This window comes from Piliocolobus tephrosceles, chromosome 6 (assembly GCF_002776525.5).
Source record: "Piliocolobus tephrosceles isolate RC106 chromosome 6, ASM277652v3, whole genome shotgun sequence".
Classification (NCBI taxonomy): Eukaryota; Metazoa; Chordata; class Mammalia; order Primates; family Cercopithecidae; genus Piliocolobus; species Piliocolobus tephrosceles.
The window spans coordinates 40996042-41023227 of NC_045439.1; the positions used below are offsets into that span (position 1 = coordinate 40996042).

Sequence of the window (27186 nt, forward strand, 5' to 3'; positions counted from 1 at the left end):
AATCACTCTAAATCGGAAGAGGAGAGAGAGAAAAGGAAGGAAGAAAGGAGGGAGAGAGAGGAAAGGAACTTCACAACTTCATTACTTCATTTTTAAGTAATGGTAAATTTCTTTACTACTTGCAAATTTATACCCTTGGACATAGCCATCCAGAGGCACTCCTAGACTATTATAAACAGTAACATAACATAACATAACATAACATAACATAACATAACATAACATAACATAACAAACATAAAAAATAAAATAAAATAAAATAGGATAAGATAAAATACAGCAATGAAGAGGAAAAAGAATTAGCTTTATATGAATTAGAAAACATTTCATAGAAAAAAACACTGGCCTTTGGAATCCAGTAACCAAAGCCATCATCCACAAAAAGAGTATAAAATATTAATCTGGCAATATCTATGAAATAAATGAAGTATCCGTTCAGCAACCCTGCCTTCAAGCCACGCTTATGATTCCTCCTCAGAGGACATGTTTCACAGAATCTGCTCATTATTTGCCCCTTCAGTCTTTGTACTAGGAATCAAGGGAAGCAAGACATTGAGCCACAAACAATGAAGTTTACTGCGATTGAAATGTTTAGTCTGAAATCATGTGGTAACAATAACCAGATTAGCATTCTTATTGCTGTAAAAATGCTACCCACCTCAATTCTAGAACATTTTAAAACAGACAAGAGGCACCATTTAAAGCTTTTCATGTTTAATTGAAAATAAATTATTCTGCAATACCTAGAGTCAGACTCTTTCAGCTCTTACTGGTTTTAGCACTTACTATGTAGTGTGAGGCAAATCACTTAACTTCTAAATAAGATAATTTATGTAAAGTGTTGGTACACAATGAAAACTTTGATGCTATTACCGAGCACAATGAAACATGTTAAAAACACATGATCCCTGCTGTGGTGGTTGACTGTAGGATGCCCCCACTGATTTTTATCTTCTGGTGTTCAAGACCTTGGAAAATCCCCTCCCCAAGTGTAAATGGGACCTGTGATTTGCTCTAATCAATAGAATATTGCAAAGATGATGGAATGCATCTTCCACGATTGTGTTGAAAAAGACTGAAACTTTATCTTGTTAGCAGATTCTCTTCCTTGCTGGTTTTGATGAAGCAAGCTATGGTGTGAGCTGCCCTCTGAAGAGGTTCACTTGGAAAGGAACTGAGGGCAGCCTCTGGCAGACAGCAAAAAACTGAGGCTCTTAGTCCAAACAACACCAAGAAAGTGAATTCTGCCAACAACCATATGATTTTAGAACTGTATCCTTCTTCAATTGAGCCTTAAAATGAAACTGCAGACCCAGTCAACATCTTTTGTACCTTTGTGAGGGAACCCAAAGCAGAGATGCCACCTAAACTGTGCAAGAACTCCTAATCCACAGAAACTGTGTGATAGTAAGTTTGTATTGTTTTATACCACTAGGTTGGTAATTTGTTGCACAGCAAAAGATAACTAATATACCATTTAACAGGCTAGATATAAACAATCAGATGCATTTTATTCTCTAATAGTTCTAAAGAACCTAAAATAAATAATTAAAAGAATAAACGAATGAATCACTAAACCTGACTCCCTATTTTTCTTTTAGACATGGGGTCTCACTGTGTTGCCCAGGATGGAGTACAGTGGCTATTCACAAACACGATCACTGGGTACAACAGCCTGGAACTCCTGGACTCAAGTGCTCTTCCTGCCTGAGCTTCCCTAGCAGTTAGGACTACAGGCTTGTGCCACTGCATCCAACCTGGACTCCCTTTTTTATGCCACAGTTTATCCAGTGCCTTTCGCTAAGCTTTGCAATTTCCCTCCTATTGGTAATATTAATGGTTTATACTTTTTGATTTATAAAAAATTTTACTTTCTCTTCAAAATCATATAGCTATCTCCAGAAGTCTTGCACATGTATTATTTTCCAAATATTGAAAGTTTCCTTACTCTAATTTTCTTTTCTTGGTGGTGATTTTTATATTATATATGAATACATTAATATGAATGAGGACAGTGATTATGACTCCTAATGAGAAGGCATGATCTTACCTTACATTCCACATAACCGGTTTCTACTGAACCATCCTTGTTGTGGGTAGGGAGTAGGCAAAGCTCGAAATGAAGGAGAAAAGAAATTTTTCTCGCTGGGTGCGGTGGCTCACGCCTGTAATCCCAGCACTTTGGGAGGCCGAGGCAGGCAGATTACGAGGTCAGGAGATGGAGACCATACTGTCTAACACTGTGAAACCCCATCTCTACTGAAAAATACAAAAAATTAGCCGGGTGTGGTGGCGGGCGCCTGTAGTCCCAGCTACTCGGGAGGCTGAGCCAGGAGAATGGCGTGAACCTGGAAGGCGGAGCTTGCAGTGAGCCGAGATCGCACCACTGCACTCCAGCCTGGGCGACAGAGTGAGACTCCGTCCCAAAAAAAAAAGAAATTTTTCTCTACATGATAGACTTCTAGCTGATACTATAAATAAGAATAAATTTCTACAGCCCTATCCCTCCCCCACTGAGCCAACTCCAAATACACAGACTTCCCTATTCATTATGACAAGATAACCTTTTACAAGAAACTCCCTGATCCAAGTAACAGAGAGTCCACTGGGACAGACAGGTTTTCAATGGTAAATGTGTATTCTGCTGTTGTTGAAAAGAGTATTCTGTAAATGTCAATTAGGTCAAGCTGACTGAAGAAAATGCTATACACATCAGCTATATCTTCACTGATTTTCTGCCTGCTTAATCTTTCAATTACCGTAAGAGGGATGCTGAAGTCTCTAGCTACAATAATAAATGTATCTTTTCTCCTTGTCGCACATATTTTGCCTCAGGTGTTTCACACTTTGTTGTTATGTGCATACATGTTAAGGACTATTATGTCCTCATTACTCCTTTATCACTACAGAATGACCCATCTTTATCACTGATAATTTTCCTTGCTACGTTTGCTATGATAAATGGGGAAGAAAGGAATCTGGTAGAGAAAGAATGTACATTATAGCCTATGGTCTAGTCTACTGGACCCATATACAACACACGCAAAGGGTGTTAGGAAAAAAAGGATTGTTGCACATTTTCTGTGAAAAAGCAGTGACTTTTAGAGCCACCATACCAACACGATTAAGAATGTGGAATATGGAGCAAGAGAGCCTAGATTTGAACTCCAGATTCATCACTCACAGTTGTACACATTTCAGCAAGCTATTTGACTGTACTTCTCTGTCTACATCTATAAAACAGGGATAATGTAAGTACTTACTCATAGGTCTGCGTTAGGGATTAAATAAGTTCATATATATATACAAAGCTTAGAATGTGACCTGCTACGTAGTAACACATATTAACAGCTGTTGTTTTTGTTGTCTTGCTGTTCCTGCTTGCTGCTAATGTTACTGTTAGTACAATTGAGATGCTAGGAGTGAAAGAAGCTAACAGCTTTTCTTGCATTGTTTCCCACTGCAATCCAACACCTAGTTGATGGGGTGCCACGTGAGACCTTGAGAAAAGTGTCATAAAATTATGAGTTGCAACTCTCCTATGAATAGGATTATAAGCCATTCACTGTGCCTATACACTGGTAGGCCTAGCCTTACAAAAAACTTGTAAGACTATGGGCAAAGTGGATTGTTAAATCTCGAATCCAAATTCACTAGAAGTCTGCTATTTTATAGACTATTTTACCTTTTATCTTCTGTGTAAACCTAGATTTTCATATACTGAGTTTAAGTGGGGTTATACTTTTCAGTACACATGAAAAGGCAGGTAATAATGCTATATATCACAGTGTTCTAAGAGAACAACTGATATAATACTTTTGTTGCCTGAAAACTCCTTCCTTGGCATTTTTCCATGTAAACTTTACTTCCATGTAAATATGTGTGTGTGTGTGTACATATATATTCAAGTCTTGGGTGTGAAGAGGAAAATTAAGACAACATAACAAATGATGATGAAAGTAGCATTATATTCTAAATGTGCTTTTATTCTACCAAGGTTCTGTCCCTAATAAAACCTAGTAATGACAATAGTATGTAAAAATACATGTGATTCTATATACTTCTCTACATATAACCAATTGCTATATTCATAGAACAGGTTTGGTGGTTGAAAAACGAGTTTTCCTACCATGTGAGATTCTTACTGGCCCCGTACCTAAGAATATGTTGATGCTGTTCCCACACTTCCTTCTCTGCAAGTCCACAGTGTTTAGGGAAACTATGGATCATCTGAAGTGCATGGAGAAATTTTTACTTTGTGCCACCATTTTCTGGCAATCACCTCTATGTGCATGATTCCCAAAGGCATATTTCTCTCTCACCCTAGCTTTTTTCCTGAATTCTAGACTCACTTTTCAACTTTCTTTTGGATAGGTTCAGCAAGCACATCAAGTTCAACCTATCTAAATCTCATCCTGGTCTTTCTCCTAACAGGTTCATTATATCAGTCATTGAAAAAGATTACTGACAGTTACTGGTTAAAAAGAAAAATTTCAGCCAAATTAAATTTAAAGGAGTTTAATTGAGCAATGTACGATTCACAAATCCGGCAGCACCCAGAATCACAGCAGATTCAGAGAGACTCCAGTGCAGCCACATGGTAGAAGATTTATAGACAAAAAAAGGGGAATGATATACAGAAATCAGAAGTGAGGTACAGAAACAACTGGATTGGTTACAGATCAGCATTTGCCTTACTTGAACACAGTTTGAATGCTCAGCAGTGTGTGAATCGTTGAAATATGGCTGCTGGGATTGGGAAAGACTCAGCTACTGTTACAGGAGCACATTCCTAAGTCAGGTTTTCAATCTTGTCTACCTATTAAGTTAGGTCACAGTTTATCCACTAGAACTCAAATATAGAAGTACGAAGTCCTTCTCCGACCGTATTTAATTCGCTTTAACATGACAAATTTCGAATCCACTTAAACTCTTCCTTTCCTTTACCACACAATTAAGATATATAATAGAAGGTTAAAAGGGAATCAAAGGAAAGCCTGAAGAACCAGGTTATTAAAAGGGCAAGAACCAGAAGGCTCTAGAGATCTGGGCACAGGAACGAATGGAAATCTTGTATGTCAGCAACACTGGGATAAATGAACTCCACTTTTAATACAGGTAGAGTATATGTAGTTATAAGTAGAATACAGTATAACATGGCAAATCTATTTTCATACTCATTGTAATAATGACAATAAGCACTCCCCCCAACCCCCAGAAAAAAAAAAACAACTTGCAAATATAATCCTTTTAAAGCATTAGAGAGCTGTGGAAGTGAGGGATTAAATTAACTAAAATTCCAGAGAAGGCTGAACTAGCTAGCTATGTTCTTACTTGGGAAGCATTTGCTGATTCTGGGTAGGGATCACACAGAAGAGTGGTGTGAAAATTTGGAAACTGCAAAAGCAGTAAACACATAGCCAGTTTTCTCCATGATTGATCTGCTGGATTCTATAGCTCCAAGGCAAGACAGTAATTTTAACACAGAATGAAATTTCTCATAGTCTTATGATATTTACAAGACAAAGTCCTGCTTGAGGCCTACCTTAAACTCACAGCTAGTTTTCTCTTCAATGTATTTCAAATTTAGATGCTGCATGGAGCAAGAGACCAAAGAGCAAAGCTCAAAACCTCTGAAGGGCAGAAGAAATGTCCTATACTTCAAATCTGAAGAGAAATCTACCAAATTGTCAATAAAAAGTCTAGAAGAATTATACCTGAGTAACAAGGAAGAAACAAAGTGGGCAAGGTTTTACTAAAACTACAACATAGCCATGTTCAGTCACTGACTGTACTGGATTGAAATATTAAGCCCACTCTCCAACAGAGAGAAAAGCCTCTGTAGCCTCAACAGTGCCATTATATACGACATATAAAATTTAAAATTACAAGACATGCAAAGAGGCAGAAAATTTGACTAATAATCAAAATAAGTATCAAAAGAAATCAACCAAATGGTGATCCATGAAATTGAAATTAGCAGAAAATATAACAGTTATATTAGAATAACTATTTAAGAAATTAAAAGAAATATGGACAAGACAGATGAAAAATGGAGAATTCCAAAGAAATGTGAAATTATCAAAATGAATCAAGTGAATATTCTAGAATCAGAATATATTAAAAAATTGCTAACTGTGTGTGTTTAACGGCACAATAAACAAAACAGAAGACAGGTGATATAAGTTGGAAGCCAGTTCAATAGAAAATAATACAAAATAAAGTGCAAAGAGAAATTAGATTATGAAAGACGCATAAAGGCATGTGAGATACCATAAAAATAAATTTAATAATACATATAGTTGGAATTCCATAATGAAAAAATAGAAAACAATGGCTTCAGAAGCAGTATTTGAAGAACTAATAGCTGAGGGTTTTCCAAAACTGATAAAATACATCAACTCCCAGATTTAAGCAGCTCAGTGAACTTCAAGCTGAATAAAAACAAATAAAGCCATATCTAGGCACTCATAGTCAACTGCTTAACACCAAAGGCAAAAAAGAAAAAAAAAAAACAGTAAACACAGTCAGAGAGAGAGATACACTTCTTAAAATTGTAGACTTCTCAGAGATGTGAAACGCAGAAATCAATGAAATGACATACTTAAAATGCTTTTAAAAATAATTGCTAAACTAAATTCTACACTCAATAGAAGTATCTAACAAAATGAAAGTTAAAGTTTTTAAAAGAAGAGAATCTGAATTTATTGCTATCAAACCTGCACTATAAATACTATAGGATATTATTAAGGCTGAAGAAAATGATTCAACATTAAAGAACTGAATAACAGGAAGAATAAAGAACACTAGAAAGGATAAATATGTGACCAATTATAAAAGAATATGAATATTTATAAAAATTAATAAATCTGAATAACTTAATTAACCAACCTAACTTAAATGACATATATACTAGATCAGACTCAGCAACAAGAGAATACACGTTTCTTAAGCATTCAACAACATAAGTCATTTGCTGAGCCATTAAATAAATTTCAAAGAACTGAAATACAGAATATAATTCTATCTGGTTGAAGAACAAACTAGAAATCAAAATCTGAAAGATAAACAGAATAGCCCAATTTGGAAATTAAGTAACAACTACTAAATAACCTATGGGTCATAGAAAAAAAAAAATCACGATACAAATTTTAAAATATTTTAAATTAATGACAAAAATAGAACATCATCAAAAACTTATGGAATACAACTCAAAGCTGTGCTTAGAGAAACTTAAAGCTTTCCAGGACATAAAAGAAAATAAAATAGAAAACAGATATACAATAAAGAAAAAAAAAAAGCACAGAGGTTGGTTCTTTGAAAAAGCAAATTAAATTGATAAACTGTTAGCAAGATAAAAGGAGAAAACACAACCAATATTAAGAATGAAAAAGGAGACATTACTATAGATATACGAGTATGGAGAAGAAAATAAAATGGCGCTAAGAACAATTTTATGCTAGAACATTTGAACATGTTGATAAAATGAACACATGCTCTGAAAAACACATTTCACCAAAATTGACATAAGAAAAAAAAATAGAAAAGCGGAACAGTCCAATTTCTATGAAAGACATGAAATCCAGAATCTAAAATCTTCCCATATGTTCTCCTTCTTTGCCACCACCCTTCCCCACAAAAAGACTCCAGGCCCAGATAACTTCACTGGTAGAATTATAATATTTAAAAGAGAATGAATATCAATTTTACATAAACTTTTCCAGAGAACAGAATTGGCCTGCATAATATTGATAACCTGAAAGACATCACAAGAAGGAAAAATTATAAATAAATATCTCATTAATACAGAAAAAATCCAAAACAAAATGTTAGCAAATTTAATCCAGTAAATATTAAAAAGTTACAAGAAATTCCAGGGAGAGAATATCTGCTTTATCAGCCCGATCAGGATAGGAATGTTGTTCCCACTGAAATGTTCTCAGGGAAGGAGTATCTTTCATTATATCTTAAAAATAAGATATTCTTGATAACATGAGGAATAATGGATATAAGATTGAAAAAGCAAAAGACAGATATAATGAAAGGTTATAATTAGATAGCAGGTGCTGTACACATTCCAATCCATCTCACTTGTTTTAAGAATATATGTATACTTCTTGTATGAGAGACAAGCAGTTATAGAGAAGAAGGTCTAGAGCAAAATCTTCCAACCAACCAACCAACTAGAATGAAGGCAGCCCACTTTTTAATACAATCTTCTCAAACAACAGTAAAACATGACCTGTGAAGAACCACTTCAGTTTCCTTTCTACCCAACTCAGTATACTTCTGTTGCCTGGGACAAATTTTTCCTCCAGAAGATTTATGCTTTGTCTGTAATCCATATTGGCAGATGATACACAGCTCAGAAAAATAGGTAATCAGAAATTAATCATACATTCTTTGTGGTTTTTAAATTTACAGTTTTACAGCTAGCATCTAAATTCCTGAAGAAATCTCTTCTCCTTTCCTAGACCAAACAAACAAAAAAAACTTTATTAATCGGTCAAAAGGCCAAAAGCCACATTTGAATTTTTTTAAGTTCTGTTCTCAAAAGTAAATGTCCCTAGAATAACAAGGATTAGGTTAAAAGGAAAGTTGTCAATTAATCACATTTTAGATTTTACAACTCCATGAGACTGACACCCAACCAGGTTGAGGTTCACTGCTCAAGGGGGTTTCTGCAGAAACCAACAATTTTCTGGGTGTTTTCTGGTAAATTTCAACTCTGGGAAGCAACGTGGCTGGTTCAAATCCCAAGGAGCAAAAAATTCTGTGAGCAAGTAGCTATTTCACATTACTAAATGTTGAAACAAAACAAACATGAACCATAAAAGGACTGAGAAAGTGATAGTTTCTAAATTTTTTAAAGGCCCACGACATGTGTCCTAATATGATACCAATGAACAAGAAAGAAAGAGATGTCTGGGAAAATCTAAATACCAGCATGTTGAAAACCTAAGCATCAAAGTCAACAGATTCAATCATTAATTTCAGTATAAGTTTACATTACCTCTTACCTAGATTAATACTTTAAGAGTTTCCCAAAAAATATCTTAACTCCAGTCTGGCACATGCACCAAATCCACCTGAAAATCTAAATCTTCCTCAACCATTTTTACTGTGTCATTCCTCTGCTGGAAAACAACTATGGTTCTCTATTATCTATCAATCGGGTCTATACATAACTCTTGCTATATAAGCCCACCATGATTTGACCTAATCCAATTATGCATTCTTTGTAGTTTCATCAACCAAGATGCGGTATCTATTTCTTCTATTTTTGTATATGGGTAGGCCTCTTGACTTGCAATGAACAGAATGTGGCAGAATTGACACTGTGTTACTTCTGATGCTCAGTCTCATGAGGCCATGCAATTCCTGTTGTCTTCCTCTTGGAACACTACCATGTAAGAAATCTGGGCTATCCTTCCAGAAAAGAAATATGGAAGCGAGCCAGTTAATGGTGAACCTAATTGCCAAATATGTAAGTGAGGTCATTCTGGACTGCCCAATCACAACCAAGCCACCAGATGACTGCAGCCACACGAGTGACCCTGTTTATAATTAGAAAAAAAGCCTAGCTGAAGTTAACCCAAATTGGAAAAATCAAGGGCAAATAAATGACTGTTTTATGCTACTACATTTTTGTTTTTTATTATATTATACCATATTTTATATTACTAATAAATACAATTTTGTGTTTATATATTTTTAAAAAACTATTTTTTCAAAGAACTTATTAAAAGAAAACAGTTCAATTATTTAAAATAGGCAACAGATTCTTTGGTGAAGTGAATAAAAACTTCACCAAAGTTGACATATGAATGGCAAATAAACACATTAAAAAATGGCCAGTATCATTCATTACAGAAATACAAATTGAAACCTCAATGAGGTTAACTATAAACTATTTTCCTGAAATTATATTCCCTTATATAAACACGGGCTCATTGGCTTAGTCTGTTTTCAGACTGTAATTACATGGTAATACCATATGACTTAGGGGATTCAGCTCTTAGAATTAGTCTCTACATTTAAATGTAGCAGTTAAGAAATTAATTTCAACATATAAAAATATAAAAATATAAAGAAAGTGACTTAATAGACCTAAAGATTATTTTGCAGAAAGAAAAATCCATACTAAAGGCAAGCTTTCCCCTCAAACAACAAAAACAAGACATTTGGCAGTCAGAAATAAACAAACTGAAATATCAGTATTGAAGATGGAACCACAAGAAAAGTGAGCAATTATTTATTAGCCTAAATTGTTAAGGGGAAAAATATTTTTAGGAACAAAATTCCCATGATACAGAAGGAAATTTTACTACAATCAAAGCAAACTCCAAAATCAACTAGAATAGTAGCTATTCTTGGTGATCTCATACGTCTCATACTAAGATGTTAAGGTCACTGATTTCTCTGTTTTCTGCTCAGGAAGGCAATACAGTTATTCAGAGTTTAGGTTTTGGAGTCATACTACTGGGATTCAAAGTAGGCTCTACCACTTGTGAAAAGTGTGACCTTCAGCAAATTAAATTACTTAACATCTCTATAATTCTTAATCTGTAAAACAGTTACAAAAATGGTACTAACACCTCAGAAAGATAGTGTGAAATTCAATGAGATGATCCATGCAAAGTCCTTGGCACAGTACCTGGCATGTAATAAATGACAGCTATTATTACTAACCCCTAAATTATCAATCTTTAGAATGAATAAGACTCTACTGAAAGATCACCTTTCTATATGATGTTCCCTGAGTACCCCAAGTAGGAAAGAAAATAATAGACAAATTCAAGAAGTTCTATCCACTTTCTAATCCCTGACTGCTTGCTATCTTCTTGAATGGTACTACAACAAATGACAAGAATAATGTTTCATTCATTTTTGTCTTAACACCTAGCATTGCCTTTCAAAGGACATAAAAGGACCCAAATAATATTATGGTGAAGAAAAAGTTATGACTGTAGACAAAGGGAAAAATCCGAGTTCTAAACAAAGAGTGAATGGCAGTGAGAGTAGAAAATGAGAGGACCATGGGCATCCTCTTTATAGCATCAAGGGTAATTTAACACTGCCAACTACATTCTTCCCTCACAGAATGTTCCTCAGTTTCCGTAACAGCTCTCTCCCTCTATTCTTCCCCAACTATTCTAAAAGCTTTCTGTACAACTGGATGTTTCCACTTTCTACTCCTTAATTTATGTGTTTCTCAAAGAGAAATGAACTTTCAGCTCTTTTTCTCTATACCACTTCCCTTAGGGTTAATTACCACCTCTGAAGTAATGACTCTCAAATCTTCATTTCTGGCTTCTCTAGTTTGAGAGAGCAAGTACTACATGATCATCTTTGCATATAAGATACTAGGTAATGTTTTACCTCAATAACTTTGGAAAAAAATTCAGAGATCGCCTATGTAATATTATGTTTACTTGCTCCCTGAAAATATATAGGAGACTGTGGTTTTCCAAACAGTTGATGTCTTCTAATAGATATATGTCACATTTTTTACAGACTAGAAATAACAATGATAATCATTCTCTGCATTCCAGATCCAGTTGTTTAATGACAAACTTTCGTTTCTACATTTTAATAAGTTATAGTTAGACTAACTCAGCCTCCCAGTTATTAGAATATCTTTGTTACAGTTCATATAAAATTTTTAATATACACTAGTTTAAATCATAGTTTGGATTTAATACATCAATTTTTTAATATGTAACTGTAAATGAAATACAAGTATACAAATTAAATGGCATAGTTTTTCTACATTAAAATTCATATGCAAAATAATGATGCCACTATGGAGAAATTGTCTTGGGGTATCACTGGGCCACACTGGAAGAAAAATTGTCTTGGGCCACATATAAAGTACACTAACACTAATGATAGCTGATGAGCTTAAGAAAAAAAATTTAAAAATCTCAGAATGTTTTAAGAAAGTTTATAAATTTGTGTTGGGCCTCATTCAAAGCTGTCCTGGGTCATCTGTGGCCCACGGGCTGTGGGTTGGACAAACTTGCTCTGTATTAAATATACGGAGATAGAAAACCGTCTTTTGGCAAAGACAGCAGGTTATAAAAATAATTAACTATTTTTCCTACCAGAATGAAGCCCTACACCTAAAAACAAAGTACAGTATTTCATCATTCTTCCTTCAGTATTTTAGGACCTACCGGAGAGATTCGGCCATTCTCCTCAAGTCTTCATTCTGCTGTTTTAAGCGTTCAAGCTTTGCCAGAATCTTGGACAGTTCTCGGCTAGAGTGATCAGGATGGTCATTATCTCGTACCAAGTGACCACCTATATAAAACAGCAAGGTCCCCCAGGCAAAAAGAATGAGCATAATCCAACGCCAGGAACCAGTCCATGGCCGCATTTTCAGATTTTCAACTCACTTCCCTGGAGTCCTGGAGCTCAAAGAATTGAAAACATTGTAACTCTGTTTCTAGTTAGTGCACAGGTGGATAGACTTCTGTTGTTTCAACACATGATGCTTCGGACAAATTATTCTCTCTAGTAGTCCTGTGGTGAATCTTTCAAAGAGATCCTTCTGGTGATATGTGTAGGAAGCTTTATCGTCCTGTACTTCATGGACTCTACATGCTGTGGAAAGAGTAAGAAATGAATTTAAATTATTTAAGATATATAAAACAGCATATGCTGAGATTTTTAGAGTTAAAGGAAACACATTGGTGTTGACTGGCCAACAAGCTGGAAGATAACCTAACTGCCTAATAACAAGTAAAGGGTAAAAGCTTTAAATCTGTTAATCTGTATATTAAATCAGCCATGTACGTTAGTGCTCTACCAGATAACAGACTAATTAGCTCTAAGCCTGAAAGTCCTCAAAGTGCCATCATCATTTTCTTTTCCTTCTTACATAATTATACAATAGCTTATATATGAAGACTTAAAAATTATATCTTTGAACAATCAATCAAAAACAAAATATACTCAACCACGTTATTTTGGGCTAGTATGTTCATTATCTCAAGAAAAAACATGTTCCCTGTATGAGTGATTTCATTTCTACCAGTTCTCAACTCCACTCTCCTCCCTCACTGTTCAGCTGCCATTATACCACTTAACTCTGCAGGTGACAGGCAAATTGTTACTTTTAGGATAAATTCTAAAACTGACATGCATATTAGCCAAGTAAAGGTTATCATAGCCATTAACCAGCTGGCAGTCATTCCAAATATCAGAAGCAAAGGTTCAAATGAACCAGGCTAGACTACTGCTTCCTCAAATTTATTAAAAACACCAACAATTACAACAAACATCTAGTACCAGTTACATGCTAGTTACTGTGTGCATCTTAAGCTACAAATGCACATTCTTTTCCAGGCTTGGTTACAGGTATCATTTGTCATTTCTCCATCATTAGGCTTAAAATTCCCTTGGAAACCAAACTATTTTCTCCCCAAAGAGAGAATTTGTAGGCAAAAATATAATTTAAAACCTTTTGACAGGCCAGCCGCAGTGGCTCACATCTGTAATCCCTGCACTTTGGAAGGAGTCAAGGCAGGAGGACTGCTTGGACCCAGAGTTCGAGACCAACCTGGCAAGATGGTGAAACCCCATCTCTATAAAAATTTTTAATTTTAAAAATGTTTTGATAATTTTAAAGCTATAGAAGAGAAATCATATGTCTAGACAGAGTTCCATATAAAAAAGAAGAGAGAAAAAAGAAATAGTTTCTGTATACAAGACTGAATGTGAGGGCACCTGACCTACCAATCAGTGGTAAAAAGATTAGCAGAAAAGATGGAGGAGAGCCTTCAAAAATCAGAGCACAGGGCCACTATTTTTCCACTTTTGCACCTTAAATCTCAATTGTTTTTAAAACACCAAATATTCAAAGAGAAGAAAATTTCTTCAAATGGTTGTCCTAGAAACACTCTACTTCCTTCCCATTTATTCCTACACCATTTACCTTAATGTTACCGATTTACAATGGCTAAAACATACAATGAAAAGGATTGTACTTGCTGAGAACTGTTTGAAAACTGAATTAAAAAGGAATAATCCAAGTAAAAAGTTGTCTGTTGTTTTAATAACTATTCTTAAATCTATCAAAAACACTCTTTTTATTGACTCCATTATTCATCCCATCCCTTTCTTAAAACTCTTTCTCAAATCCCCACTCCTCTAAACTCAGGTATCCCCTACTTTTCATCTTACTTTAAAAAAAACACAGATATCCAGGGCTCTGTGACTTAAAAACCAAATAAAAAATGAATTCATTCTGATGGCATAAGAAATTGATTCAATTCAGTAAGTCAGCCAAAAAATGTAAGTATTAATATTTCAATTAATAATTTTGTGGCAACATATGCAACACTGTAAAATGTTACTATACTTATGTGCTGAAACTATACTATATCCTAGTTAATTGCAAGCTATTAAGATATGCAGTTGTCCCTCCGTACCCTCCACAGACACCAAAATCCACAGATGTTTGGGTTTCTTACATAAAATGGCATAGTATTTACATAAAACCTACACACATCCTCCCAAATACATTAAATCATCTCTAGATTACTTATAACACTTAATACAATTGAAATGCTATGTAAATAGTCGATTTTGGGGGATTTTTGGCAAATATTTTGTTCTGTAGCTGGCTGAATCAAGAATACTAAAACTGCAGCTATAGAGTGTAAAAACTGTGTATCAGATATTAAAATTTTTTTCTTTCCCTTCACTGCAAAAGTAATGCAGAAAACAGACAACTGTGATAAACAACCAAAGCAAAGGTAGCTTTCTTAAAAAGAGTAATTTAAACAATAAAAAGACATGCTGAAACATTTTCCTTGGGATTATAATAAAAATTGTAATATTTAAAGCCAGCATAACTTGAACAGTAACAAAAGTTTGCAGAAACAAATTTTGAATAACAAAATTTGTATAACAATAAATACTTTCCATTTGTTATAAACCATTACCAAAAATATCTAAGACATTAAATTACTATATTACACATCAATATTGATAATACTTGAGTTGTAGAAAGCAATACATTATTATAGGAGCAAAACATGGTCATTTTCTAAATTCATAGCATCATTTGAACTATGTTTTTGGAGAGACTGTTTCCCATGATTTTTTTTTGTCTTTGCCAGTATTTTTTAAATTCCCAGTTTTGGGGTCAACAAAACCAAGTAGAGCTGAAAAACAAGTCATTTTCTATGCAATTTTCCTCTGCAAGGTTTAAAAGAACAAGTACAGAATTTTTTCCCTATCTACTAACTACAATGAATGCTTGCTTACTTACTTATGGTTACTGTTTATTGTCTGAACCATGCTTGCTAAAATATAAACGCCATAATTTTTGTTCATTGTGTTCACTGATGTATCCCAGGCACTAAGAACGGTATTTGGCACTTAGTTGGCACTAATGAATACAGCTTAAACTGCATTTATGCCCTACTTAACATGGTAAATGGCAATGCAGAAAGTGAGAGAATGCTATTATAAGGAAATGGTTCAAAAATAAGGTCATCAATAAACTTTCATATTTGTTATTGTCAACATGTACCTTATAAAGACATTCCTTGGTTGATTAAATTTAATTGGCCTAAAAGACCAAGATAGTCTTTTTTTTTTTTTTGAGTCTCGCTCTGTCTCCAGGCTGGTGTGCAGTGGCACAATCTTGGCTCACTGCAACCTCCACCTCCAGGGTTCAAGAGGTTCTCCTATCTCAGCCTCCTGAGTAGCTGGGATTACAGGTGTCTGCCGTGGTGCCTGGCTCATTTTTTGTATGTTTAGTAGAGATGGAATTTCACCATTCTGTCAGGCTGGTCTCGAACTCCTGATCTCAGGTGATCCGCCTGCCTCAGCTTCCCAAAGTGTAGGGATTACAGGTATGAGCCACCACATTCAGCCAAAAGAGTCTTATGGTTTGCCTTTTAACCATGAAAAACTAATGTATCTAATTTTCTTCATTTAGAAGACTCACTTTGCAAAGACAACGATATGACTGAAGAAAGTATGTACAGCCTTTGATATGAAAGCCAATCAACTTACTTGTAAAAGTATTAGTAAAAATAGTTCAAATTAGCAAAAAAATTTAAAAATTAATTACATATATCAGCTAATTTCTGACTAAAATTTATATAGCAGTGTTTGTTGAGATTTGCTCTCAGAGTGGGCTTTCTTTTCAAGAATTTATAAATTTATTACTACTAAAGACTCACATAGTACTCTTCTTCTGCAAAATACTAAATGGACTGAAATGTGCCAGGATTCTTTTTGCAAATTTATTTAATTAGTGATATCATTTTTTTTTTTTTTTTTTTTTAAGAGACAAAGTTGGCTGGGCACGGTTGCTCACGCTTGTAATCCCAGCACTTCGGGAGGCTGAGGCAGGTAGATCACAAGGTCAGGAGTTCAAGACCATCCTGGCCAAGATGGTGAAACCCTATCTCTACTAAAAATACAAAAATTAGCCAGGTATGGTGGTGGGTGCCTGTAATCCCAGCTACTCAGGAGGCTGAGGCAGAGAACTGCTTGAACCTGGGAGGGAGAGGTTGCAGTGAGCAGAGATCACAACACCACACTCCACCCTGGGCGACAGAGCAAGGCTCTGTCTCAAAAAAAAAAAAAAAAAAGAAAAAGAGAGAGGGAGACAAAATCTCAGCATGTTGCCTACACTAGATTGATACCACTTTTTTAAGGTACTAAGGTATTTAAATGTTTCATTTCTTTTGGTATTTACAGAGATTCTTTGCGTAGTATTTGTTTAATGTCTCTGGAACAATAAATATATTTGATTTTTCAAAGTACTTTTTCTGAATCTGGAAGCTAGAGTGTAATATCAGTAAGATAAGGAGACTTAATAGAGTTGCTATGAGCCTTAAATAAGGTTAACATTATATAAACCACTTATAATGCTTGGCACATAAGAAGTGCTCCAAAAAAAGTAATTTTATTTTAATGCTGACAAGATATAGAAATTAAAAGTATGGGTGCTAGAATCAGCAGTGTCTAGCCTGGAGTCTCAGTTCCGCTACATCATAGCTAGGTAACCTCACTGAACAATCTATAAACTGGAGATAATAAATATCACCTCTCCTAGAGAATACTGGAAAAGGCTTAAATAAAATAATCATCAATAGGGAAGCACCTCAGCATATGATGCAGCAAATTATTATGTGGTATATATTGATGTTGTTACATTATTTTATAGACCCATTTATGATTATTTATATAATTAATATGCCACATGCTGTTGTAGGCAGCTTCTGAAATGGCTGCCAACTATCTCTGTGTCCACTATTCATGCCCTTGTATCATCTCCTCCTCTTGAGTGTTGGCTGGACCTAGTGACTTGTTTCTTAAATAGAATATGGTAAAAGTGACAGAATTTCACTTCCAAGATAAGGTTACAAAAGACTGGAGCTTCTGTGTCTTGCTCACATTGTCCCTGTTTGCTTATTCTGACTATACAAGCTACCATACTGTGAGTCATCATGCAGAGAGGCCTATGTGGAAAGGAACTGAGGGCAGCCTTTAGACAACAGTCCACAAAGATTTAAAGTACTCAGTCCTAAGACCACAAGCACCTCACAAGATTGTTGAATCCTGCCAATGACCATGTGAATGTGAGCAAGCTTAGAAATGCACCCTCACCAGTCAAGCCTCAACACAGCTGTAGCTTTGGTCCACATCTTGAATGCAGGCTTTTTTAAGACCCTCACCTAGGAGATGGAGCTTAGCCAGAGGATCCAGCTAAACCATCCCTAAATTCTGACCAACAGATAATAAATTGTTGCTTTAAGCCACTGAGTCTAAAGGTAATTTGTTATGTAGCAATAAATAATTAATACATATGTCTACCTTCCCTAGAAGGTTAAAAGCCTGATCTTCACTTCATGTGTTATTTTCCATCTCTAGCAAGTTGTAGAACGCCTTGGGCACAGAATAGGTATTCAAGATGCAGGACAGAACTGAATCGTAATCACGTTTCCTTATGTATTCTGCTAATACCTCTTATACATATCATAAAACAAAACTCAATTTACAGCAAATAAGAGATTTAACAGATATAATTACAATTATTGGTTTATACTAATACCAGAGGTTAAAAAGCATATTTATTAATAGCTGCTAAACAGAGTTCCATCTCCAACCATGAAAGAATAACTACTACTAGATTAGCCTCACATATAAACTAGAAAACTTTAAAAAACATATTTAGAAAAACTGTTTTCAGATAATGGGCAAAGGTCAAAGAAGATTGTAATGTCTGAGAGAAAGTTAACAATAAAAGTAAGCCCTATGATCACTTCACCCTTCTGCCTAGAAGCATTCGCTGAACACCAGCACAGAAAGAAAGAACCCAAACAAAACACAGCCATCTTCCTCAGGTGAGAAGACAAAGACCAAAGTTTAGGGAATTTAAGGTAGGTGGAATTTGCAGGTCATTATACTAAAGAGGAAGTAGATACTCAGAAGGAAAGTTCCAAATTTTGCATAGGAGATCCTTTGAGTCTTTGGCAGGAAACTAAGTTATAGTAAGAATTCATGAAGCTTGCAAAAGACAATTATCAGAAAGAGAAAAATTAAATACTGGGTAGCTAAAAGCTGAACATACCTCAAGGATTAGGCAAAGCTGGGAGACCTATGAGTTCCAACCAGGTACAATAAAAATACCACAGAGAAAACCTGCAGCATTCAGTAAAAATCCAAGAAATAAAACACCTTAGAAATTAGAATTAAGCAGGTAGGAATTAGAAAATGTTTTCTGTAAAGGGCAAGATAAATATCTTAGGCTATGCGAGGCATATACTGTCTCTGTCACATATACTTCTTAATTTTTATTTTTGTTTCTTTATAACCCTTTAAAAATGTAAAATCCATTCTTAGATCACGGACTATAAAAAAACGGGCTGTGGACCAGATATGGCTCATAAACCAAAGTCTACTGACTCCAGTTATAGAATAAAAGCTATGCCAACAAGAGCCCTAACAAAGCTTAAAAATAAGCTACAAAAGGATCAGTGTAATCCAAAAGTAAATTATCTGCCTGTCAAAATAAAACTCAACAATCTTCAAAGAAAGATAAAAAAATATAAACAATCAAAAATAGAAAGTACATATTATCAAAAATTACAAAGAATACGAAGAGAGGTCATGCTGTGATGCAGGCATCCAAAGACCTGCTAAAAGCTAAGGATGGAGCTGGAACACTGAGGAAACACTCCAGCACCCCAGTCTCCAAACCAAGAATGAAGAAGCAGCAAGCAGTCCACTACTGCAGGAATTTCAAGTTTCTGATTCAGTGAATTTAACTATTACAATGACAACAAAAAAACAAATCCAACTCAAGTCACTGTTGGACTGACTCAATCTCTGCCCCATCCCAATCCACACATGCACAAACATCATCAAAGAAGAAAGGTACCCATTTCTGAGCATAAATACTATCCACCTCAATCTTTGTTGCCCTTTACCTAAAATGTCTGGCATGCAACAAAAAACAATTTTATACACACACACACACACTTTTTTTTTTAAAGTTAACAACGAACCCAAACCATAGTCAAAAGACAAGGCAAACACCAGAACCAGACTTATAAATGAATCAGATATTTGAACTATCAGACAGAACACTTAGAATAATTGTAATTTATGTATTAAAGGATCTCATGGTAAATATGAACAAAATACAAAAACAGATAAGGGATTCAGCAAAGAAGAAATGCTAAATGAACATAAAAATGAAATATCAGAAAAATCTTCAACAGAATTATCAGAAGATCAGACAAAGCTAAAAACAAATCAGTGAGCTTAAAGAGAGGTAAATAGATATTATTCAAAATTAAACCCAAAAAGAAGAAACAGACTGAAATTTAAAAAAAAAAAAAAACAGAACAGGAATTTTAAAGCTGTAGTATAATATCCAATGATCTAGTGCAGGTGTAACTGGAGTTTAATAATGTGAAGAAAACAAGAACAGAGAAGAAAATATACTTACAGAGATGTTAGCTGGGAATTTTCCAAAGTAAAAAAATGATAAAACACCACAGCTCAAAGAAATGCAGAGAATCTAGTAGGGCAAACTTAAAATGTAGACAAAAAGCTGCTTTAAAAAAAACAAGCTGAAAGAGAAAAAATTTTCAGGTAGTTAGAAAAAGAGATATATTACATACAGAGGAAAAAAAAATGAGAACACACTACGTGTAATACAGAAGGCCAGTCAAAAAACAATGGGGCATCATCTTTAAAATACCAAGAGGGGAAAAACAGCAACTGAGCATTCTAGATCCAGTGAAAATACCTTTCACTGGATAAAATGAAGGCAAAACAAAGGCAAATAAAGGCAAAATCAACACTCTTCCAGAAAAAAAAAAAAAGTTAAAAAATATTCTGTGTCAGCAAAACTGTACTATAAAAAACGTTAAATGAAATTTTTCAAGGAGTATGATACCAGATAAAAATGCAGATCTGCACACACAAAAATAGCACCAGAAATGGTGAAATCTAAAAAATCAGAGATATTTTCACTTAATTTAACCACATTAAAAGTTAAAAAGCTGTTAAACTCAAAATGGCAATAATGTATCACTGGGTTTATAATATATGTAGATGTAAAACATATGACAAAATATAAAAAAGACGAGAGGGAGGAAATGGAAGCGCACAGAAGTCAAGTTCTCACTACACATGAACTGGTATATTATTTGAAGGTAGATCAATAATTATATATATAGTAGACCCAGAGCTACACTGTCTGCTTTAATAGCTACTACATGCAACTATTTAAATTAGAATTAAAATTAAAAATTTATTTCCCCAGCCTGAGCAACATAGTGAGACCCTGTCTCTATAAATAAATTAAAAACTAGTGGTGCACGCCTACAGTTCCAACTCCTTGGGAGGCTGAAGTGGGAGGATCACTTGAGCCCAGGAGGCTGAGGCTGCAGTGAGCCGTGATCGCACCATTCTACTCCAGCATGGGTGACAGAGCAAGACTCTGTCTGGGGAAAAAAGAAACAAACTGTATTTCTTCAGGCACAGTAGGCCACATTTTGATTGCTCAATAGCCACCTGTGTCTAGTGGTTACCATTACGAATGGTGTAGATACAGAGCACTTCCAACATCAGATGGTATTTCCCCAAAGCGATAAGTAGTTTTTATTAAATAAAATTGAAAGGTATAGCAAAGAAAAAGCCAGTGGTGAAGATAAAAATGGAATTAAAAAATGAAAGTATAATTCACAACAGAAAACAGAGAAGAGAAAGTTCCTGAGAAGACCAGGAAAAGTTTCACAGCTACGTAGAGAAGGGAGCGTATTTGAAGTATTAATAAAACAAATGACAATGAGCTGCAGTCTCCATTCTTCAGGATGGTCACTTTGGAAGCATTCTCTACTATGCCACCAGTAAGTAACTGACCTCCTAAATAATATACTTCATTTAGTGCAGTCATTCATGTTATGTAAGTTTTATTTATTTTTTAAATATGCAGCATGGTTCTTATCAACATTTATAATGGAAAGCAACTGGAAGAAATCTACCACGCAATTTTACCTAAATCTATACAACACGATGATCCATTCACTTATATGTTCAAAAACTACTCATTCAGTTTCTATTACATAAAATACACTACATATCCTAGGCATTGAGGATGTAGCAGTGAACAAGACAGACAAAAATCCCTGCTTTCAATAGGTAATATTATAGTAGATTCTAATTGCAAAGTGAAGTAATGCCACTAAAACAAACAACCAAAAAAGAAAAAAAGCCTCTTCTTACAGCAACTAACATTCTGAGTGATGCAGCAGAAACTGAATATAAACTATTCCACAAATAATTGCATTTTTTGCTATCATTTTATTATTTAAGCATAAAATTGAACACTGCCACCTGCACACCACAAAATGTTATAATACTATAATTTGAAAATCAAAATATATGTACAGTGTCAGAATAAAACATGGCAAATTTATTGTTGCAATCTTCAAATCCTTATGTATTACAGAATGTTTAAAATTATATATATAAACAGATGATCATTATGTCAAGATTTTATCGCAGAGTTGAAACTAAGCTACTTTCAAAGTTTTATCACAAACATTTAGCACCTTTGTAAGATCCAACCATACTGAAAAAAAATCTTCAGAAGTGGAACCAAGTCTCTATAGTCTCTATTAAATTTATAATGATTACAATAACTGTGTTGCCACTGTTGTGACCATTACCGTCATCATAACTCCCCCAAAATATAAGCAGGCTAGGATGTGTGGTCTTTTTCTTTTTTAAAATTCAAGATTCTTTTAAACATTTTTACATACAAAAAGTTTGTGTGTATATATGTGTAATATATACAACTTGATGAGCTTGCAAAGTAGACACCTGTGAACTCACCACCACAATCTATGCCATAAACCTATTCATCATCTGCAAGAGTTTTCTCCCACTCTCTTATTTACTATTACTAATTTGTGTGTTTGTAGTAAGAACGCTTTACATAAGACCTATCCTCTTAGGAAATTTTTAACCATACAATACAGCATTGTTAACTATAGGCACCATGCTGTACAACAGATTTCTGAGACTTATCTTTATAACCAAAACTCTGTACCCTTTGACTAATACTTCCTCATTTCCCCCTCCTACACTTCCTAAAGATAGATATAGCTCAATTATTCCATTAGACATAACAAAAAATGCAGTACTATTTATAATACGATCAAACTGACACTTCTTAAGTCTAACAAGAAAATGAACAATGGCCACATTTGGCATATGACTGTGTGAAAAGGATGTCTCCAAGAATCACATTCAAGTAGCTTGACTTTGATGCTGAGGCCAGAAGATGAGTATGCGACAATCTGCTGAAGAACCAAACAACTAAAAGTCTGGCCTGTTGTGCTATAAGCCATGTCAAAGGAGGGTTGTCTTTTAAACTCAAAAATAATTCAGCACTTATTTAAATAATATAAATATGTGTACTCTATGCAAAGGGTAATATGGCATTATATATCAAATATTTACACACACATGCCTTTTGACAAGAAATTCCACTCGCAAGAATTTATGCTAAGATGCATTTTAATATGTAAACAAAATGCATTCACATATTCATTGCATCATTGTCTGCAATAGCACTAAACTGGAAAAACAACATAATTGCCCATCAACAGAAGTATGGTTGAATAAATTATTATTTTGCCAAAAATATATATTTTATACTATGATGCCAACAAGAAGGAAAATGTAACCCATAACCAGGAAGAAAATCAGTCCATTTAAACAGATCCAGAAAACAGCAATAACAATGATGACAGCAGACAAAACAAGTAGCAAAATGTGTGCAAGGATTTAAAAGAAAAAATGTTGAAAACAGAAAACTACAACAAAAATATATAACTTGTAGAACAAAAAATACCATATAGATGGTCCTCAAATTAACAATGGCTCAACTTAATTTTTCAACTTTATGATTATACAAAAGTAATATATATTCAGTAGAAACCATTCTCTGAGTAACACTACAACCATTTTCTTCTTCACTTTCAGTAAAGTATTCAATAAATGATGAAATATTCAACACTTTATTATAAAATAGTTTTTGTGTTAAGTGATTTTGTCCAACTGTAGGCTAATATAATCGTTCTGGGCACATTTAAGGTAGGCTAAGCTATGATGCTCAGATAAGGTGTATTAAACATATTGCAACTCATGATATTTTCAACTTATGATGGGTTCATCAGGACACACAATGATCTTGTTAAAAAGACCCTGGTATTTCCTGCCTTCTCTCTCTTGCCCCCTTTCTCTTGTTCCCTTTCTTGCCATGTGATACACTGGCTCCCGCTTTGCCTTTCACCATGACAGGAAGTTTCCTGAGGCTCTCACCCAGAAGCAGATGCTGGCACTATGCTTCTCCTACAGACTGCAAAGCTGGGAACCAAGTAAACCTTTTTTTGTTTCTTTGTTTGTTTTTTTTTTTTTTTTGAGACAGAGTCTTGCTCTGTCGCCCAGGCTGGAGTGCAGTGGCGAGATCTCAGCTCACTGCAACCTCTACCTGCCGGGTTCAAGCAATTCTCCTGTCACAGCCTCCCAAGTAGCTGGGACTATAGGCACGCACCACCATGCCCGGCCAATTTTCTGTGGTTTTAGTACAGACAGGTTTTCACTGTGTAAACTTCTTTTCTTTATAAAGCATCCAGTCTCAGGAATTCCTTTAGAGCAACGCAAAACAGACTAATCCAGGTAGCCACTGCTGATAGGACTTATTGCCAGACACTACAGTGTTTTTACAGCTTCACCACAGCTGCATCACCTTACAGTAACTATTATTATGAACAAAAAACTGTTCAAATGATAAAAGGCAAATGAAAGTCACTTTAGGCAAAAAGCCATTTACAATATCCGTTTTGGGGCCGGCTGGAAATCTGTAAGCATTTCCCCATTTTTGAGTTTGGCTTCAGAAAAGGACTTTTCGGAAAAAAATTTATCATCAATGTACATTGAAAATACTATAGGTATTAACTATGGGTATATATAGAATTTGCGATCTATTTTTAAATACAAATAAAACTATAATTTAGAGGGTAAAACAGCCACAAGATTGGGGGTGAACAATACATACATGGTAACATCAGAAAAAAATACAATCTAGTAAGACAATGAGACAACATCTTTTTAAAATGCTGAAAAAAAAAGAAATGACAAAACTACACTACGTTATTCAGTAAAAATATATTCAAAAATAAAAGTAGGTTTCTGTGAATGTGAACTTTCAGCTAACTTGGGTCAAATAGCTAGGAGTAGGATTGCTGGGTCACATGAAAAATGTATGTTTACAAGAAAATGCCAAACTCTATTCCAAAGTGGCTGCACCATTCTGAGTTGTCAGAAGCAATGAATAAGAACTCCTGTTGATCCACAATCTCCCTAGCATTTGGTATTGTCAGTTTGTTTAAAGGCAATTCTAGTAGCTGTGTAATGTAGTGGTATCAAAGTATGGTTTCAATGTGTATTTTTCTAGTAACAAATGACACTGAACATCTGGCCATCTTTTCATGTGCTTATTTTCTATCCATGTATCTTCTCTGGTAAAGTGTCTTTTGAGATCTTTCGCCCATTTTTTAGATTGTTGGTTTTCTTACAGCTGAGACTTGAGTTCTTTATATATTCTGAACATAAGTCTTTTAACAAATACATGATTTTCAAATATTTTCTCCCAGTCTGTGGCTTATCTTTTTATTCTCTTAACAGTGTCTTGCACACAGCAAAATTTTTAAATTTTTAAAATATAATACAATATACTGACGTCTTTTCTTTTATAGACTGTGGTTTTGGTACTAAGTCTATGAATTCAATGCCAAACCCAAAGTCCAATATATTTTCCCCTATGATTTCTTTAAGTTTTAATTTGAGGTTTCAAAGTTAATCCACCCAAGAAAAACAAAAGCATATTTTTCCACAAAACAATTAATCTCAAATGTTTGCAGCAGCTTTATTCATAACAGACAAGAAACTACAAAAAAAAATCAAGATGACTTTCAACAGGTGAACAGATTAACACACATGATACACAGAAAACAAATACTAGTTAGTAATAAAAAGGAATATTAGTTAGTAATAAAAAGAAGCCACTGATTTACTCAACAAAATCAATCTTAAACGTATGTTGCTAAGTGAAGGAAGACAAAACCAAAGACTACATATTGTGTGTTTCATTTACATGACATTATGCAAAGGGAGAAACTCTAGGTTGAAAAATAGTTCAGTGTTTAAAGTACAAGGAGGGGATGATTATAAAGTGCCTTCAAGAGTAACTTTTATAGTGATGAAACTATTCTAAATGATACTAAAAAAGGACACACCAATTCTGTGGTACTCATCCTCCAAAACCATGAATCCAGTCTAATAATAAAAGAAAATATCAGACAAATCCTCATTTAGAGACATTCAACAAAATACCTGACCAGTACTCTTCAAAAGTATTGAACTATTAAAGTTATAAAAACAAACTGAGAAACTGCCATAGATTAGAGAAGTCTAAGGAGACACAATGACTAAATGTAATGTGGTATCCTGAATTGAATCTTGGAACAGGGCAAGGACACTGTGGAAAAACTGCTGAAATCCAAATGTAGTCTGTAGTTTAGAGTATTTCACCACTGTTAATTTAATAGTTTAGACAAATGTACCATGGCTAGGTAAGATGTTAACATTAGGGGAACATGGGCAAAGAGTATACAGTGACTGTACTCTGCTAATTTTCTATAGTTCTAAAATTATTCTGAAATAAAAAGATTTTAAAAGATAAATGCAAAATAAGTATATTTTTGGAAAACAAAAAATGGAAAGAACTTGTTGCCAGCTGATACACACTACAAGATATATTTAAAAGGATACTTTTCAGGCTGAAAGAAATGATTGTGGATAGAAACTTGAATGTAAATGATGGATTTAAACAGACGTTAAATATATGGGTAAATACAAATAAAATTTTTTCTCATTTCTAATGTCTCTTTTTTTCACCCTGCCCCCTCCTCATTTCTAATTTCTTTCAAAATAAATTTGACTCAAAGCTGAAATAATAACAAAGTATTATGGGGTTTACAACACACATAATAGTAAAATACATGACAATACTTACACAAAACATAACAAGCAAAAAAAAAGGAAGGACACTGTGTTAAAGTCTCTATATTATACCTCAAGAGGTATAAAAGTATTTGAAAGTTTGGTGAAATAGGTAAAAGGTTCACAGCGTAAACTCTATGAATGTAATATAAAACAGATGAACAACAAAGAAAAATCAATGAAAACAAAAAAATGGGTTCCCTGAAATGATCAATAAAATTAAAAATCTTCCAGCTGGACTAATCAAGTGCACAAGGACACAAGCTGGAAAAAAAAAAGAATGTAAGTTGCTAATATTAGGAATGAAAGAGGCACTATCTGTAGTATCACTACAGATACCACAGAAGAGTAATAAGGAAATATTACAAATAATTTTCAGTAAATAAATGTGACGTCATACCTGAAATGGAGAGATTTCCTAAAAGAAACAAACTACTGAAGCTCAATAAAGAATAGATTACTTGAACAGCTTAATGACTTAAAAACTTAAATTCATAAAATTGTGAAGTTCTACAACAAAGAAACTAACAGACAGTGATGGAAATCAGACTAGTACTTGCCAGCAAG

General features: G+C 34.4%; 1 protein-coding gene across 11 annotated transcripts in view; it reads right to left on the reverse strand.

Annotated features, from left to right (window-relative positions):
- Positions 1-27186, reverse strand: part of FUT8 (fucosyltransferase 8) — a 331654-nt gene that overhangs the window by 156897 nt on the left and 147571 nt on the right. For all 11 annotated transcript variants that reach the window (XM_023232574.3, XM_023232591.2, XM_023232599.2 and 8 more), the window contains one exon: positions 12180-12609. In XM_023232574.3, the coding sequence (XP_023088342.1) occupies positions 12180-12382 (203 nt within the window). In that variant the 5' untranslated portion in view covers positions 12383-12609. The remainder of the gene's footprint in view (positions 1-12179; positions 12610-27186) is intronic.